The 19,702-nt window shown below is 36.3% G+C and overlaps 1 protein-coding gene across 1 annotated transcript in view; it reads left to right on the top strand.

Moving 5' to 3' along the window:
* CEP290 (centrosomal protein 290) overlaps window positions 1–19,702 on the top strand; it is a 145,070-nt gene that overhangs the window by 45,570 nt on the left and 79,798 nt on the right. The window contains exons 20-26 of the mRNA XM_042782692.1: window positions 2,526–2,690; window positions 3,094–3,243; window positions 7,154–7,269; window positions 9,104–9,206; window positions 9,295–9,525; window positions 11,835–12,008; window positions 12,520–12,616. Of these exons, the coding sequence (XP_042638626.1) occupies window positions 2,526–2,690; window positions 3,094–3,243; window positions 7,154–7,269; window positions 9,104–9,206; window positions 9,295–9,525; window positions 11,835–12,008; window positions 12,520–12,616 (1,036 nt within the window). The remainder of the gene's footprint in view (window positions 1–2,525; window positions 2,691–3,093; window positions 3,244–7,153; window positions 7,270–9,103; window positions 9,207–9,294; window positions 9,526–11,834; window positions 12,009–12,519; window positions 12,617–19,702) is intronic.

Below are 19,702 nucleotides of genomic sequence, written 5' to 3'. Positions count from 1 at the left end.
TACTTCTTGTTGTTAGTATTATATACTATATGTAGTGTTGCAGTGCTGAATTTGCTGTTGTTACCTTCTATGCCAAGCCCCAAAGGCAAATAAAGATCGAATTTATAAAGTTACTGACAAGAAAAGGTAATAATAATGAAAACTGAAAAAAAAATGAGGTATTTGATTTATGTCAGAATCAATTTACAATGGAGTCATTGAAATGGAGCCCCCTTATAAGTTGGGGACTACCTGTATTTAGTTATTATAATTGGGAAAAACAGGCCTGTTAGAACCTTAGTGCACCAATTCTGAAGCAGAACAGCATGGCTTTATTTTTAATATTTAAAGATTTACCTACTGTAACAGGAAAGGTTTTAATCATCAAATAGCATTCTATTTATTTTTAAAATATAGAGTCCTAAGATTTTATGGTGTATTATTGTGTGTCTGTTACATAAACTTCATTTCATTTATATTCTTAATGATTAAGTCAAAATTTATCAGAAACATTTGATTGCCATTTATGTCTCTTGTTTTGACTTCTTTTCTCAGTTGGTAACCCCTTTTTGCCTCTGCTATTTTGAATATTTAAAATGATTTTTCATGTCTTCCTATGTGAACATATGTCTGAGATGCTGCCCACTACTGATACTGGATTTCAGATCAAATTTCATTTTCCAGGGGAGAAGTACATTACTCTGTTTAGTGACCAAATTAAACCAGAATAATTAGCCCAGAAACCTGAACTTCTCCTATTTCTATTAAAATCCTCAGCCGTTCCCTGGAGCAGTACTTCTGTAGAGTTCATCTGCTTCTGCCCTGAGTTGTTGTTCTTTCTGATTGCTGTGCTCTCTCAGAACTTATGAATGGCCCAGCAATACCTCCTCTAAGAGATCTTCAGAATTCATGACACTGTGAAAAAGACTGGATTATGCACCTTAGTTTACTTTCTAGTGCTCTGGGACACTTTCCAGTGCCTTCACTCACTGTCTAATTCAATGGCTAGCTTTTTCATTTTACCAAGAGGTCATGTAAGCAACATGGTGCTATTTCTTAGCAAGGCAACTAGGTTACCTTGTTATTCATCATTATTTCTCCTGTCTATCTTAATCTTTCTTGTGTCCCCTTTGAATTAGTGTATTACCACTCATGATCTGCTCTGATTTCCTGAGGGCGAAGGCTTACTTTAGAAATGTACTGCCTTTAGTTAAGCCCCAGATTACTCCTGAGTGGAAGATTATAGTTGACTTCACTTATCTCAGTTTGCCTTCTTTATCTTCTATTCCATGTCTGAAGGTTTGCTTTCCCTTTAACAGATTTGCTCCGTACTGTTTTTCTAAAGTCCAAACTTATTTATGTATATATGTATGTATGGCATAGATGTGTACATGGGCATATGTATGTTTATGTATGGCTTTGTTGGATAGTATTTTAATGTTTGACATATTATTTTTCTTATTCAGTACTCTTGGATAAAACTTTGTTCATGTGCTTTGCCTTTGTTATCATCTGTTCTTCAACTGTGTGGGAGAGGAGGCACTGAGAGCTTCGCTTAATTGAGTGTAGTGACTATTCCACTTTTAAATTCAAGCTTTAGATTCAGATAATGCTGCTTAATTTCAAAGAATTCACATATGAATGATCTCATTTGGACTTTAGAAAGACCCTGTGAAATGAATAGAGTTAACATTAATCCTTTGGATAAGGAGGCTAAGGTATGAAAACACAAATCACATGCCTAGCTTGTAATATACTACTTAAGATTTGAACCCTAGTCATCTAATTTCTGCCTAGTTTTTATAATTCACCAGTCTGCTAAGATTAGCACACCAGCTGTGAAGTTGTTCCTGTGCTTGGTTGTTGGTGATGTTAGTTGCCATCAAGTGAGCTCTGACTCATGGTGATCTTATAATGGAAATGCTGGCTGCTCCTCCTGCACCATCTTCTGGATGTGTTCTTATTGGCCCTCTACTAGTGACTGACCTTCCAGAAGATGTGTTCTAGGTGGGTCAAGTCTCACCATCTTCGCTTCTAAGGAATATCCTGGTTGTATTTCCTCTAAGACTTATTTGTTCATTCCTTTGGTAGTCCACAGTATATTCAATTTTCTTCTCTAAGCCACAGTTTGAATACATCAATTCTTCTTTCTTTTTCACTATCTAACTTTTGCATGCATATGAGGCAATTGAAAAGACCTTAGATGGCTTGGATCAGACATTTCTTAGTCATCAATGTAACATTTTGATTTACACATCTTCAAAAAGATATTTTTAAGCAGATTTTCCTAATGGAATATTTTGTTTGATTTTTCTGACTGCAGCATCCATAGACTTTGATTGTTTATCCAAGTAAAATTATACTAAGTTGGATAGGTTTAAATTCATAAATAAATCAAGTTGGCATGTTTTGTTATTATGTATGGCAATTAGAATAGTAAAATGCTTAAATGTAAGTGTAGTGTTTTTTTTTTTTTTTTTTTTTACTATGACTTTAGTGGTTTCCAACCCTCCCCATATCTATTCAATATAATCTAAATATATTAGGCTATAGAATCAAAGAATGCAGAAGGAATCTTTGATGCCAATCTTCATTTGAAAGCCCAAGTTGATCAACTTACTGGGAGGAATGAAGAATTAAGACAAGAGCTCAGGGAAGCTCGCAAGGAGGCTATAAATTATTCTCAGCAGTTGGCTAAAGCAAATTTAAAGGTGAGAATTGTACTAAATAACACTAAATGGTAAGCATAGTAACATAGGTTTAATTAATATGAAAGTTTATTTTTTAAAATGCTTTTATTATGAGAAAATGCCTCTGATTAATTCTTTTACCATTAAGAAAACTCCTGTTTATATTTTTCTTTTGAAATTAAGTGAAAAAATAAATGGCTTATAATACAAAAAAGTTTACAAAAATTCTAAATTTTTACCTATACATTTCTTAATAGAAAGTACAGTATTGCTTAATTAATTCTTGGCAGCACATTCATATATATACTTTTCTAAATATTCAGTAGAAAAAAAACATGAATTATAAGGTACTACTACTTTTAAATTTGTCTTTCTTTTGATTACAAAAATGTGATTTTTTTTTTCCCTGGATATTTTGTTTCAGATAGATCATCTTGACAGAGAGACTAATCTTTTGCGACAATCAGAAGGATGCAATGTTGTTTTTAAAGGAGTAGACTTACCTGATGGGATAGCACCATCTAGTGCCCATATCATTAATTCTCAGAATGAATATTTAATATATCTCTTACAGGTACTGTAAATTTACATGTGAGTAACCAAAACCATTGATGATATGTTTCATAATTTAATATTCATGTATTCCTTTGAGCACTCAGGTATTATAAGTGAGATATATTTTTAATGAATTTTGAAGTTAGATCAAATACTATGAATAAACCAATTCATTCCACTTATCTACATGAGAGGCATGCTAACCCTTCTTGCTGACATTGTATGTCAGTCACGTGAAATATGTAATTGATGGATAGTCTAACAAGTAGCTGCTATAAGGTGGTTGTTGTATGCTGAGTTGATTCTAACACTTAATGACCCTATAAGCTGGAGTAAAACCTCCCCATAGGTTTTCCTAGGCTATAATCTCTACAAGAACAGATTTCCAGGTCTTTCTCTCAACCAGCAGCTTGTGGGTGTGAACCACCACCTTTCAGTTAGCAGACAGAGATCCTTTACTGTAAAGTAGTGAGTGATGGGTCAGTCAGATGATCACTTTTATTTATTGCTGATTAGAAAAGCAATTCAAGACAATACAGTGACAGAGCTTTTTAGTGTCATGAGTAAAATTGATCCTTTTTCTGTGGTAACCACAAGAAAAAGCTTTTAAACCAATTTGTCTTTTATCTCTTTCTTCTTTTCTTTGTAAAATATTAGCCTGTCATCTAACTAGAAAGTCCTTGCATTGTGTTCATTTTTTAGTTTTGTTGTCTATCATGTTGTTATGAAAGGCCTGATGTGAGAGGCTTTTCATGATTTCATTGAAGTATAAATACCTATAACATCACAGTTACTACAAATATAACTACAAAATGTGGTCAAAATCAATGAAAATACGTTTCTGTTTATAAGCACCACTGTCATCTTCTCCTTGATGATTTACTGGTTAATATATTTAAGTTATTATCAAATAACAGTTTTAGTGTTTAGAAATTACATTATTTTCTGAGTCTTAGAATTTGAATGTTATCTAACTCAGGTAATGGGACAACCTTAACCTTTGATCATAATACCACTGTATACCAAAAAAAGGAAAAGCAAAACACTGCCATTGAATGGATTCTGGCTCATAACGATCCTTTAGGATAGTATAACTGCCTGTAGGGTTTCCAAGGCTGTAAATCTTTGTGGAAGCAGACTGCCTCATTTTTCTCCTGCAAAGCAGATGGTGGGGTTCAAACCACTGACCTTTTGGTTAATAGCCAAATGCTTTAACCACTGTGCTACCAGTTTATGTTGTATCATTACATTTAAATTTATAATTTCAGCATTTTTTATGATTACTGTTATTTCTTGCAATGTAGAGACACTGTCAACAACTAATGTTGTACTCCTGTTTGATTTAAGAGTCTTGGTATGTTAATTTTTTTTTTTTTTTTCATTTTTATATTAAAAAAAAAGTATTGAGAAGAATAGTGGTAGACTCCAGAGCACCAGATTGAAAGTCTGAAAGCCTGTTCAAGTGACATAGTAGATACTTTTGTTGTTGTGGTTGTTGTTGTTAGGTGCTGTCAAGTCTGTTCCAACTTATAGTGACCCTATGTACAATGGAGCAAAACAGTGCTGGGTCCTGTGCCAGCCTCAAAATCTTCATTATGCCTGAACCTATCACTGCAGCCACTCTGTCAGTCCGTCTTGTTGAGGGCCTTCCCATTTTTCATTGATCCTCCACTTTACCATGGATGATCATTCTCCAGAGAATGGTCCCTTCTGACAACATGATCAAAATAGGTGAGACGAAGTCTGGCCCTTCTCACTCCCAAGGAGCATTCTGGCTGCACTTCTTCCAGAACAGATTTGTTAGTTCTTCTGGTAGTCCATGGTACTTTTGGCATTCTTCACCAACACCACAACTCAAAAGCATCAGCTCTTTGCTCTTCCTTATTCATTGTCCAGCTTTCACATGCATATGAAGCAATTGAAAATACCATGTCTTGGGTTAGGTGCACCTTAGTCTTCAAAGGCAACATAAATTGATGGACGTGGCAAGGCCTTTGGAGTAAGACAAATCTGACCTCAAATGTAGACTCTGCATATACATAAAGCACCTAGCACTGAGCTTGGAATTTCTGCTTGGTAGTTACCAAGTATAGTGTTAATGAGTTTTTTGATGTTGAGTAAATTACTCAAACTTCTAAATCTCTGTTAAGTCACTTGTTGTTGTTGTTGTTGTTATGTGCTGTCGAGTCGGCCCTGACTCAGTGACCCCTCCTTGGGTTTCCGAGGCAGTATCACTATAGAAATAGGTTTGCCCAACCTTTATTCCGAGGAGTGGCTGGTGGGTTTGAACCACCGGCCTTCTTGTTAGCAGTCAAAAATGTGTGTACAAACAAAAGGTGTTTGGGGCTGAGTTGAGTAGAGGTGAGCTTATAAGGGTATGTCGGAACTTATTTCTAAAGAGCCTGAATACTATTTTAAGGGAATGAATTTTATCCTGTAGTAAGTCTTAACTAAGAGAAGAAACATGTTTTAGTAACATGTTATGTTTTACAAAAATACCAGTAGTAGAATAGGTCCATATTACTACTATACATACAGATCTATTGGTAAAGATCCTTTACCAGTTCTCCATACTACTACTAGTACCTAATAGACGAGGCTACTAGAGATTGAAGAACAATTGAAATATGTGTCTAGTATTGTATGAAGGAGTCTGATGATCAGGTAGTAAAGGTGCTTAGCTGATAAACCAAAAGATAGGTGGTTCAAATCCTCCAGGCACTACACAGGAGAAAGGTGATGCAGGCAGTCTGCTTCTTGGAAACCTTATGGGGCAGTTCTGTTCTATCCTCTAGGGTTGCTGTGAGTGGTAATTAACTCATTGGCAGTGGATTTTTAGTATTTTAAGAGTCGAAGAATGTTTGTACCAAAGTAGAATGGGGAAGGTTTAAAGGGGGATGGCTATAAGTGATCCTGGAAAAACAGAATTGACAGACTTGATGACATGTGGAGGATGAGGGAAAAAAAAAAAGTTTTCTAGTATAGAAAGTTGAATACTTAATAGTGGCATAACAGAAAATACAAATGTAAGAAGAGTAAATTGGTGTTAGTGAAAGATATTTTGGTTTGAGTCATGTTACATTCAATGTATCTGTAAAAAAATGTACATGTAGATATGGCATTAGAAATGTAGATTTGAAGCTCAGTATTGACTAATGCTACTGATATAAAATTGGGAGGTAGTGAATTGTTAATTGTTAATAGTTAATTGTTCTAGTACTTTTCTCTTAAAAGTCTGTGATAATAGATGCTTATTCCTTTTCTCTCTCTTTATGCCTTTGAAATCCCATACTTTTCTAAGTTTTCCTGTTCTCTTTTTTTCCTCCTTTACTCCCTTCTTTATTTTTTTTTTCCCTATAAATTACTATAAGTTTGTGCTTACTGTAAATGTTGTATAAGGAGCTCTGGTGGTATGGTAGCTAAAGCATTTGGCTGCTAACCTAAAGTTTGACAGTTCAAACCCACTAGCTGCTCCAGGAGAAGGATGTTGCAGTCAGCTTCTATAAATATTTACAGCCTTGGAAACCCAATGCGCAGTTACACTTTGTCCTGTAGATTATACTCTGTTCTGTTAAGTCACTGTATGTCGGAATTGACTTGAAGGCCATGGGTTTGATAATCATTGTATCTGATAAAAGTTTGTGCTAATGGTAACTTGCCTACAATGTGTGTGCTTACAGTTACTATCATAGAAGATAAGAATAGTTTACCTATTATATGGCACTTCTTTCTTATACATATTACTTCATTTTCATGTGCATTAAACTATGTAAAATACCATAGAAATAATTAGTACTGTTTGGGAATTTGGCGACTTTTTAAAAAATATATTTATCTATAAGCCACTTAGAATACAAGTATATGTATCTTCAAATGTAAAATGTATCTTGATGCCTTTTTTACATTTTTATTTCATTTTCAATTTCTAGGAAATAGAAAATAAAGAAATACAGTTAAAGAATTTAGAAGAATCTCTTGAAGAATATAACAGAAAGTTTGCAGTAATTCGTCACCAGCAAAGCTTATTATATAAAGAATATTTAAGGTATGTGCTGTTATGTGCCGTCAAGTTGCACCTGAGTCATGGCGACCCCTCCTTGGGTTTCCGAGGTAGTATCACTACGGAAGTAGATTGCCCAACCTTCCTTCTGAAGAGTGCATGGTAGGTTCAAACCTCCAGCCTGCTGGCTAGCAGTCAAATGCCTTAGGCACTATGCTACCAGAGCTCCCATCCAAGGTATAGATATTAGCAAAACCTTATAACTGTGTATATTTGTTTGTAATTAAAGTAAAATTAACAATGTTTAGATATTTTGTTTTACTTTTTCCCTTCTGCCTCTCTCCCTCTACTTATTTTTTTAAAACAACAACAACAACAAAAAAAACTGGTGACCTGTCAAGAGCTGAATTTTAGATAGATGGTGTTGTAGCTCAATCATTACAAGCCCAACCATTCTCTGGAATTGTTCTGCCAGGGTTTGAATTCAGGCATTACCATTCAGTAGCCTTGAGACCACAAAATTTTTTAAGTAAGTTATTTTATTCATCTGTATTTAACTCATCCTATCTGTAAAATTCCATTATGGTAATACTTTCTACATAGCAAAAAAAAACAAACCAAACTTCACTGTCATCGGGTTGACTCGACTCATAGCAACCCTTCCTTGAGTTTCTGAGGAGCTATCTCCATGGAAGTAGATTGCCCAGTCTTTCTTCTAAGGAGTAGCTGGTGGGTTTGAACCACCAGCCTTCTGGTTAGCAGTCACATGTCTTAGTCAGTTGTTAAAAAACTTAAGTGAATTATTACATCAAAATATTCAGCTTAGTACATGGCATGTCATGAGCACCTTGTAAATGTCAGCTGTTGTTGTTAACATCATCCATCATCATCACCATCATTAGTTTTCATAAATTGTCATAAGGAATGAACATGTTGCTCCTTACCTCTTTGATACTTTGATTTTAAAAATGATCTGTATCAGTAGAATCATTTCCTTAATATATATCAGAATACCTGACCAAAGGTGATTTAAAAACTTTTAACACAAAGGTGATTACTGTCTGATTTAACAAGAAGCCCAAAACTTAAAACATTTTCTGAGTTTGCAGTAGGTCATAACTTTTTTCCTAGTTGCTGTCAAGTCAACTCACATAATGATCCCATGTGTTGGAGTAGGGGTTGTCATTATGGTGCAGTGCCTAAGGCATTTGACTGCTGACCAGAAGGTTGGCAGTTCAAACCCTCCAGCTACTCTGAAGAAGGAAGACGAAGCAATCTACTTCCATAAAGATTTACTGCCTTGGAAATCCAGTGGGGGTCGTTATGAGTTGGAATCCACTCAATGACAGAGGGTGGGTGGTTGTAAAATAGCTGCAGGAGTTCAATGTAGACAGAACCAGGCTCATTAAAGAATAGGGGCATCCCCCACACACAGACACGCACACACTTAGCTATTTATTAATAAATTAAAAAATTTCAGAGGCATCTAGTCAGTTTCAACACAGGTCTCATTAGCCATATTTGGGTCTCATGTCAAGTCTGAACCATTTAGAGACAAAATTAATAATGCCACATAATTGATTTATACCTAGCGGTTGGAGGCATTGTGAAATGTCACTTTAGTGGCCAGGAATGGCTCCGCCACCCTCTTCTAAAGCTAATTATTCCTAATTTTGTTTGTATTCTGAATATTTTACAAGTATTTAATGCTCAAATTTAAGGGTAGGGTCAGATTGTTGAGACTTGATTTCCAGAATTCATTTAAAATATTAATTACTTTCATAAACCATTTCCATAAATTGTCATAATGTAAGGTTCTCTCTTTTTATAATTAAAAATTTTTATTAAACTTACTGTACTGTTATTTTTGTTTTTTAAGTGAAAAGGAGACCTGGAAAACAGAGTCTGAAACAATAAAAGAGGAAAAGATAAAACTTGAAAATCAAATTCAACAAGATGCTGTAAAAATAAAAGAATATAATGTAAGTGAAACACTTTTAAGATCAGTATACGATACTGTGCAAACTGAGAGCGAGGTTCAACAAATAATATAAATATGTTCTTTGGCAGAATCTGCTTAATGCTCTTCAGGTGGATTCAGATGAAATTAAAAAAATGCTTTCAGAAAATAGTAGACGAATCACTGTCTTGCAAGTAAATGAAAAGTCACTAATAAGGCAGTATACAGCTTTACTGGAAATGGAGCGACAACTTAGAAAAGAAAATGGGAAACAAAAGAATGAATTGATATCAATGGAAGCAGAAGTTTGTGAAAAAATTGGATGCTTGCAAAGATTTAAGGTATATCTGATTTTTTATTTATTTGATTTTTATTCTAATTATAAGAATTTTCAAATATACAGAAGAGAGGATAGTATCATTAACATTCATCATCTGGATTAAAAATGAATGTTTATTAGCACTTCACCACAGTTGCTTCATCTCTTTTTTGTGGAGATATTTAAGTTGCAGACATTTCTCCCCTAAATATTTTACTGTGCATTTCTAAAACCTTAAGCCCTTTTTTTTTGTTTTGCCTAACCACAATACCTTTTATCACAGCTAACAGAATTAATAGACCATATACATACTGGTCTGATACTCTCCTCTGTCATTTAACTTGTTCCTTTATCCCTTGTATGTACTAAAATTTAGCTTTAAAGCCTTTATCAGATTCAAATGAAACATTTTTGGCAAGAATACTTTATAATAAGTGTTGCTTTGTACTTTATATTGTATTACTTCAGGATACATATAACGTCTCGTTGTCCTACGTTTTATGAATGAATATGGTGTTAAGAGGGAGATGGTTATATATCTCCATTATTAAGTGATTTACTTAACTGTTTGGTGATGTTTTGATACAATGCAATTGACCAGTTCTTTGTCATCCCTCCTAATGACTTTAGCAGTGATGATTGCTACCTAAGTCAATTCAATTATTTCACGATATCCACCAAACCAAACCCACTGCCACTGAGTTAATTCCAAATTACAGCAACCCTATAGGACAGGAGCTCTGGTAGCATAGTGCCTAAGGCACTTGACTGCTAACTAAAAGGCTGGCGGTTCAAATCCACCAGCCAATCCTCGGAAGGAAGGTTGGGCAATCTACTTCCATAGTGATACTGCCTCGGCACATAACAACAACAACATAGGACATTGTAGACCTGCCTCACATAGTTTCCAAAGGCTGTGAATCTTTACTGAAGTAGACTTCCTCGTCTTTGTCCTGAACAACTGGTGGATTTGAACCATCAACCTTTTTTGGTTAGCAACTGAAGGCTTAAACCACTTCCCCTCAAAGACTCCTTATGTATGTCACTGTTGTTGTTGTTGCTATGTGCAGTCGAGTTGGACCCGACTCATAACGACCCTTTCTTGGGTTTGAACCACTGACCTTCTGGCTAGCAGCCAAATGCCTTTTCCACTATACAACCTGCATAATATAGACCTGATGTTCTCTGCCTCTGCTGTTTTTTTTTCCCCCCATCAGCTTCCTTTTTAAAACACTGTGCTAAAGACTCAGAGTTTTAAATGGTCGTTATCCTTTGTCAACTTTGGCCAATGGGAGCCCTTTAAAGCTGGCTCCCATGTCCTCTTGACGAGTCCAAGAGCCAAGCTTTACTGTTTCTGGCATAACTGTGTATCCTAAGCTTACCTTATGTACTTCATTACCTCATTTCAAAATAGATTATAAACGTAAATTGTTTATTTTCCTCACATAAATTTGTTTATTCCTTCTTTATCAGTATCCACCAATCTTCACTGTACTTGTTTCTGTAATTTTTGCTTATCATAGAACTGCTTACTTGGCGAGAACTAAAAGCTCAGACTTTTCCTTTTGGTGTTATAGAAATATTGCAATGATTTTTTTTTTATAGCTTTATGATGGCAACTAACAACAGCTGGTGAGTAGAATGTAAATCAAATACATAACCTTGGTATTATTTATTACAGACAGCTAGGATGAAGAGTTTTTTCTTCCTAAGTAATGTTTTCTTCATGTGAAAAAAAGTTGTTTTCTCTTTTTACAAAGCTAGTCTAATTGTAATAAGCAGAAATAGTTAAACTTAAATATTGGCTATAACAATGCTAATTTTGGCATTCAGCTGTCAAAAGACATGAAATTAGTAAATGCTGTCCAAAGATACATTCTGAATTATATACTTTATTATACTTTTCTCAAATTAATTGAATTTCAGTTCATGATGACAGATTTATAAAAGGTATGGTAGGTTCACTTTTTAGGATTAAAGATTATGAAATAGTATTTCTCATATGAAAGAATTTAACTTTGTTGCTGTTGTTGTTGTTGTTGTTATGTGCCGTCGAGTCAGCCCCGACTCATAGCGACCCCTCCTTGGGTTTCCGAGGCAGTATCACTACGGAAGTAGGATTGCCCAACCTTCCTTCCGAGGAGTGGCTGGTGGGTTTGAACCGCCAGCTGTCTGGGTTTGTTGCTATAAATTATAAATGTTTTTCTTCTATGGAAAATGTTTTTGTTTTGAAAGTGGTTTTAAAATCTGTTTTGCCTATCTTTCACAAAAGTGGCTAGTGTTTAACCAGAAGAAAATGACAGCAAAAGAACTGTGTCCTTATTTACGTAGGAAATGGCCATCTTCAAGATTGCAGCTCTCCAAAAAGCTTTAGATAATAGTGTCTCTCTGTCTGAACTCGAATTGGCCAATAAACAATACAATGAACTGACAGCTAAATACAGGGACATCTTGCAAAAAGATAATATGCTTGTTCAAAGAACAACTAACTTGGAACACCTAGAGGTAAGTTTATGTGATCCTTAAGCCCTGTTATATTAGCCATTCTTTTACACTGATATCTTTGTTTTTCTTTGTGGAGAAAGGGTTAGCAGATTTTAAAATAAGGAAATTTATTTTAATTTAAGGGGTATCATTTGTAGATGAAATTTAGTTTTAAGTATTTTGTTCCTGAATAGTAAGACATACATATGGCATAGCATGCTTCTACAGTTGTGGTGTGACTTCTGGACGGCTTCATCCAGATCATCTTCCTTGGCCCACTGTCATACCTGAGCTAATCACCTCTTTTCACCAAGTACTTAAAAGAAAAAGCAGCATGTAATAGATTGGTTATTGTAATCAGTGGAGGATGTATCATTAAATAAATAACCTTTCTTACAACCCTGTTCCCAGAGTAAATTATTCTCATGGTCTTTGCATTCTGTTCCTTGGGTTCAGTGTGGCTGATGAGTTATTAATGGCTCTTCCTGGATCATGGATGGGCTCTGCAAGTCCTCTTCTTTTCTTACTGTAGAATAGAGTGAAGGATCATGGTTGCATTCATGCAGTCTGTAAATATGGCTCAGAACATTTTCCTGCTCTCTTGCCACTTGATATCCATACTTTTTCTGGTAGGCACAACAAGTTCTTAATTTGTTCATCTTGTACATATGATATGGGCTTATGTATTGTGGCTTATTCTTTTCTAAGATCCTCTTGTAGGAGTGGGATGAGATCTAATTCTGTCAGCTCAAAAACTTTTTCTTGCTTATTGACACGTATTCAATAAATCAAAACATTTTGAATATCTTTCAATGACTCCTATAAATTTATCATAGTCATTATAAATTAGGAGCTCTGGTAGTATAGTGCCTAAGACACTTGACTGCTAACCAGAAGGCTGGTGGTTTAAACCCATCAGCCACTCCTCAGAAGGAAGGTTGGGCAGTCTACTTCCGTAGTGATACTGCCTCAGAAACCCAAGGAGGAGTCACTATGAGTTGAGTCCGACTCCACAGCACATAACAACATTATAAACTAATGGTATCTAATTATAAGGAGCTTTGGTGGTGCATTGGTTAAGGCATTTAGCTGCTAACCAAAAGGTTGGTGGATTGAACTTACCAGCTACTCTATGGAATAAAGATGAGACAATCTGCTTCTGTAAAGATTTACAGCCTTGGAAACCTGATGGGGGTCACTATGAGTTGGAATTGACTCAGTGACAGTGAGTTTGTTTGTTTGTTTGTTTGTTTCTGAGGATTAATCATGGTCAGTTTATTTTTTACTATATTGCTAAAATGATGATTAGGCTAATGTTTATAGAAGATTCTGGACATTGAAATGTGGTAATAGCTTATTTTATTTTTGCCCATTCTTCTTTGTCTTTTTCTTCTCCCCTCTAGCAATAATAAGTAAATCTTGAATAAGAAATCTGTCATATCAATGAGAAATTATTAGTTTTATTTATTTTCCCATAGAATATTTTTCATCGTTCCTCTTTGGACAATATTAAAAACCCACTGCCATTACGTCTTATCTGACTCATAGTGACCCCTGCTTGGGTTTCTGAGTCAGTATCACTATGGAAGTAGATTGCCCAACATTCCCTCCAAGGAGTGGCTGGTGGGTTTGAACCTCCAACATTCTGGTTAGCAGTCAGATGCCTTAGGCATTACACCACCAGAGCTCCTCTTGGACATTATTAGTAACTTTTATTTTAAAATTACTTAACTATCCTAAGTATTAAAGAGGAAAAGAGAAAAAGATAAGTAGTCTTTCTGATTCTCAGGCTTAGAATACAAAATAGCATGTGATAATGCCATAAGGGAGACATAGAGAACATGCTGTTGGATTTTAGAGAAAGAAGAGGTTATTTCTAATTTGGAGGAAGAAGTGTAGTTTATGCTGAACCTTGGAGTTTTAGCATGCAGATACAGGTTGGAGTGGAGAAGACTATTTTTCTTAGAGGTAAAATCATAAGCAAAGGTAACAGATAGAAAAATATGGAGTAAGAATTTCATTTTTCCAAGTGTTGTATATCTGAGTTTAAGTGTAAAGCAATGGGGCAAATCACAAATGACTGAATTAGTTTAGAATAGTTTGGATAGGTACTGGGAAGTCCTTGCATATTTTTGAACAGGGAAATAATATGACCAATAATGTGAGATTCTTATGACCAGAACATAAATGTGATTATGTGTCTAGTCACTGAGCCTTCCATCATTTTGAACCTTTTAAAAAATGCTGATACATTTATATTTTAATCTTCATCTTTTCATGTATGCACATATATGGTAATTACTTATTTCAAGACAATCTATTTAGTGTTGTGTTCCAGTTATTGTAACTGTGCATAAAAAAATCACCTCCAAAACTAGTGCATACAACAGCCATTTAATTATACCCATAGAATCTGTAGGCCAGGAATTCAAACCAGGACAGAGGATAGGTAGCATAAGCATCTGACACCTGGGCTGGAATGTCTTGAAGGCTGATTGTCAGCTAGGACTGTTAACAGAGTGGCTTTATGTATGTGGTGTCTCTACATGCTTAAACTTCCTCGTGGCGTGACATTTTCAGAGTAGTTGAACTTCTTAAATTGCCACTCAGTGCTCTAGCACTAGTGTTCTGGTGAATAAGCTATAAGCAACATCACATCCTCTGATTTAGCTTTGGAAGTAACATAGTGTCATCCTCCTCTTACTTTATTGCTCAAAGCAGACACAGGCTATTTGGATTTAATAGGAGGGACATTGCCTCTATCTCTCAATAAGAGGAGTGCTAAAATTGTGTGACTTTTTTTGAGACTGCTGTAACTGCTGTTTTCTCGGAAATCTCTGCCTGGCTGATTTACAGCTACCTCTGTGTATATTTGAGGGTCAAAATGTACCCTTTATCCCAGACCCATCAGCCAGAAGCCTATTAGTTGTGTTGTATCTCTTTCTCTCCTACACTTCCTACATCTCAGGTATGATTCTAAACGTTTCATATCCAAGATCCCTGGGTGGTTGACTACTAACTTAAAAGGTGGCAGCTCAGACCCACCCAGCAATGCTGTGGAAGAAAGGCCTGGCAATCTGCTTACAAAGAATACCCAATAGAGAAGTTCTCCTGTGTCACACATAGGGTTGCCATGAATCAACTCATTAGCAGCGAGTCGGTTTGTTTCTTTCTTATCCAGTAAAACAATGCCTTAGTTTTATTTTTCATTACCTTCATTGTGATGGCTGTAGCTCCTGTCCCTATCTTCAGTCTTACCTCTTTCTTACTGCTACCAGAATAGTCATTCTAAACCTGAAACTAAATGTGTCACTCCCTTTCTTAAAACTTACCAGAAGCTCCCAGTCACCTAAAGGTTAAAGATTAAGTCCATCTTGTAAATAAGTCCCTGTGGTGGTTAAGGTTGTGTGCCAGCTGGCTGGGCCTGGTTGACAGCCACTAGCTGTCTGAGTGAAGAGTTGCCTCTAGCTTCAGTGGGCTGGGAGCAAGAAGCAGAGCTGAAACCCAAGCTTGAGAGGCTTTCACACAGCCCTTAGAGCCTGGCACTGTGAACTTGGACTTCTAGCCTCCCAAACTGTAAGAAAATAAACTTCTGTTTGTTCAAGCCATCCCATTTGTGGTATATTCTAGGTAACCAGAATGTATATGGTATATTCTAGGTAAACCAGTCCCCTATTTACTTCATGTCAACTCCTGCTTTAAGGAGCCTCACTATCAGTTATCTGCAACACAGATACCAGGAGTTTCTTTCATATATTCTGTTGTACATACTATTTTCTTTACCTACAAAGGTCTCCCGAGTTTGTCTGCTCAGTGAATCTATGTTCATCTTTCAAAACTTGTTCAGATGTTACCTCTTTTTCTGACACCATCACATGTTTGTGGTCCTGTTTGCGGAACAAGTCACTTATCTGCATATACTTGCACATAGTTCTGCTCTTTATATCATATCCCATTAATTGTGATTATACATCAAGGCCTAAGGCATTTGACTGCTAACCAGAAGGCTGGCAGTTCAAACCCACCAGCCATTTCTTGGAAGGAAGGTTGCACAATCGACTTCTGTAGTGATACCACCTCGGAAACCCAAGGAGGGGTCGCTATAAGTCGAATCTGACTCGACAGCAGTGCATTTGGTGTTTTTTTATACATCAAGAGACTATGAATCTCTTAATATCAGGGATTCTTTTATTTTTATGTGTTTAGTACCTCATGTCTGGAGAGTTAGAGCTAATAAATGTTGAACTGAGAGAGTGAGTATTAGTATAGAGGTACAGTATAAAGATCATTAGATATGGTGATTAGAAAATGATCGATGTCTTTGAAAATAAAGTTTGATCAGAATAGACATGAAAATTAGATTTCAAATGCAAAAAGTAGGGTAATTAAGAAGGAAATAGAAAAACTGGAAATTTTATAGTAGAGAAAAAGAAATAGAGCTGGAGTGAGATAGTCATAGGAGGACTTTTTGTTTTGTTTTTAAATAAAGGTAACCAATGAAGTTTATTGAGGGGGAAAAAGGAAGTTTAGAGCTAATAAGGAGAGAAAGATTGAAGATTAGAGGTGATAGTGGTAATAAGTAGAGTGGCAAGATACCAGGTAGGTTGAAGATGGAAATTTGAGCAACACAAGGTTATCCTTAGAGGCTGGAAGGAAGAAAATGAATGAATAGAAAGATACATAAAACATCCTCATGACTTTTACTTTTTCATCCTATATACTTCCGTAGTGATAACTGCCTCGGAAACCCAAGGAGGGGTCTCTATGAGTCGGGGCCGACTCGATGGCAAATAACAACAACAACAACATATATTTACATAAAGTTTTCCAGTGATATCACAGTGCTTCACTGCTTATTCTTGTGGTTTTTAGTGGCCTATTTTTCCAGAAGTGGATGGCCTCATCCTTCTTTCCAGCCTGTCTTAGTCTGGAAGCTCCAGTGAAACTTGTCCAATATGGGTGACCCTGCTGGTATTTGAAATACTGGTGGCATAGCCTCCAGCCTCACAGCAACGTGCAAGCCACCACAGTACAACAAACTGACAGAGGAGTGAAATAGAGAACAAGGGAATACTGGATGGTTGAAAATCAGGAAAGGCTTTTGTTAGGGTTGTATCCTTTCACCATACTTATTCAATCTCTACACTGAGCAAATAATCCAAGAAGCTGGATTGTAAGAAGAATGTGGCATCAGGATTGGAGGAAGACTTATTAACAATATGCATTATGCACATGACACAACCTTGTTTGCTGAAAGATGGCTTGAAGCACTTACTGATGAAGATCAAAGACTACAGTCTTTGGTATAGATTATACCTCAATATAAAGAAAACAAAAATCCTAACAACTGGACCAACAAGCAACATCACGATAAATGAAGAAAAGATTGAAGTTGTCGGTTTCATTTTAGTTGGATTCACAATCAACACCCATGGGAGTAGCAGTCAAGAAACCAGATGTTGGATTGCACTGGGTAAATCTGCTTCAAGGTACCTCTTTAACATGTTAAAAAGCAAAGATATCACTTTGAAGACTAAAGTGCGCCTAACCCAAGCCATAGTATTTTCGATCACCTCATATGTATGTGAAGCTGGATATGAGTGAATAAGGAAGACCAAAGAAGAATTGATGCCTTTGAATTACATTGGCAAAGAATACTGAAAATACCATGAACTGCCAGTAGAATGAACAAATCTGTCCTGGAAGAAGTGCAGCCAGAATGGTCCTTGGAAATGAGAATGGCCAGACTTCATCTCACCTCCTTAGCTCATGTTGTCAAAAGGGACCAGTCTGTGGAGAAGGATATCATGCTGGGCAAAGTGGAGGGTTGGCTAAAAAGGGAAAGACCCTCAATGAGATGGGTTGACACAGTGGCTCCAGTGATGGGCTCAAGCATAGCAAGAATTGTGACAATGGCATGGGACCAGGCAGTGTTTTGTTCTGTTGTATATGGGGTTGCTGTGAGTCAGTGGCATCTAACAATGTATTTACAGTATCTAGAACTGGGTATAATTATGTGCTTTACTAGAAAGTCATATTTTGTTTCCTTATCTTGCTTTTCTATTTGTCATTATGCTCTCCCTTTAAAAAAAAAAAAAAAAAAACACCCTAATTACAATGCTTTATAACACTTATTATCTATCATTATATTTTCTTATTTTCCAGCTGTTGTTGCTGTTGTTGTTATGTGCCGTTGAGTAGGACCCGACTCATAGCGACCCCTCCTTGGGTTTCCAAGGCAGTATCACTACGGAAGTAGATTGCCCCATCTTCCTTTCAAGGAGTGGCTGGTGGGTTTGAACCACCAGCCTTCTGGTTAGCAGTCAAGTGCCTTAGCCACTATGCTACCAGAGCTCCAATTTTCCAGCTACTCCACTAAAATAAAAGTTCCAGAATGTTACTTAGTTTCCATTGAAGCTAGTGCTTAGAATATTCAGCACATAGTAGACATTCTGTTGGTTAAAACAAAGAATAATAAAATATACTTTTTAAAATATATTTATGTTGCATACTCCCATATTTATGTCTGCAGCCTGATGTTTTCTCAGAGCTCTATTCCACTGTATCGAATGACCTAGTTTATGACTTACATTTATAGGCATCTCAGATTAGCATGTTCAAAGTAAACTAATTGACATTTCTCTCACAATTGTTCCACCTCCAGTATATGGTGTTCTTTTCTCCATCCGCACTGCTGTGACCCTGGTCAAAGCCAGTGTCATCACTCATCTGAACTTCTACAATAACTTCCTGACTAGTTTCCATGTTTTCCGTGTTTACCACTTTAATTTATTCTCTACATTGCAACCAGAGTGATTGCTTAAAACATTCCTGATCAAAATAATTTCTTATTCATTAAGTTAAATTCCACTCCTTTGTCCTGACATGCCCTGTGCTGCCTGGTGTGGCCCCAGTTACCTCTTCAACTTCAGCTGCTACTACCCTTTGCTTACACGTGCTCACTATGCTCAAGTCCTCTAACATTCCAAATGCTGTCCTACCCTAGACCCCCCCCCCCTTTTTTTCCTCAAAATCCTTTTGTGCTTTAGAGCACTTGGGTTTGCCAATGTACTGGCTCTTTCCTTGGCTGATTTCTTCTCAAGCCTAACTCTTTCTACCTCTCTTCAGTGAGACCTTCTTTAATTGCACTCTATGTATACATCCTTTTATTGTTCTCTGGATCAGTACCCTGTTTATTTCTTTCTATGTCTTCACTTTTCAAATGATTTTTTTTTGACCTGTTTATTGTCTGCTGCCTTCCACACCAGTTCCTGCCTCACAGACACTAAATGATGATGATTTTATGAAGGCCAAAATTTTGTCTGTGTGCTGTTTACCATGAGCACCCAGCATGTGTCACTGTTGGCATGCTCGAAATGATCAGTACCTATTGGAGTGAATGAGGGAAGCAAGCACTGGTTTGTGAAGGCTGTGAGAGGCTGAGTACTCTAGCTTGGTGAAAATGAACATACAGCTTTAATGGTAAAAGTAATATAAGTTGATACCTCATTTTGGACACATAAGATTTTAATGATCCTTTTCATGCAGGCTATTTTTAAATATTTTATATTATGAAAGTACTATTAATCACAGTTTAGGTTTATGATGCTGTTATTTTGGGAGGAACTCCTAATTTTATTAAAAAAAAAAACTTTGAGTTTGTTGTTGTTGTTGTTGTTATGTGCTGTCGAGTCGGCCCCGACTCATAGCGACCC

This window comes from Orycteropus afer, unplaced genomic scaffold (genome assembly GCF_000298275.1).
Source record: "Orycteropus afer afer isolate SDZICR_OR568_19922 unplaced genomic scaffold, OryAfe1.0 scaffold00416, whole genome shotgun sequence".
NCBI classification, from domain to species: domain Eukaryota; kingdom Metazoa; phylum Chordata; class Mammalia; order Tubulidentata; family Orycteropodidae; genus Orycteropus; species Orycteropus afer.
This window is presented reverse-complemented; position numbering and strand designations above follow the sequence as displayed.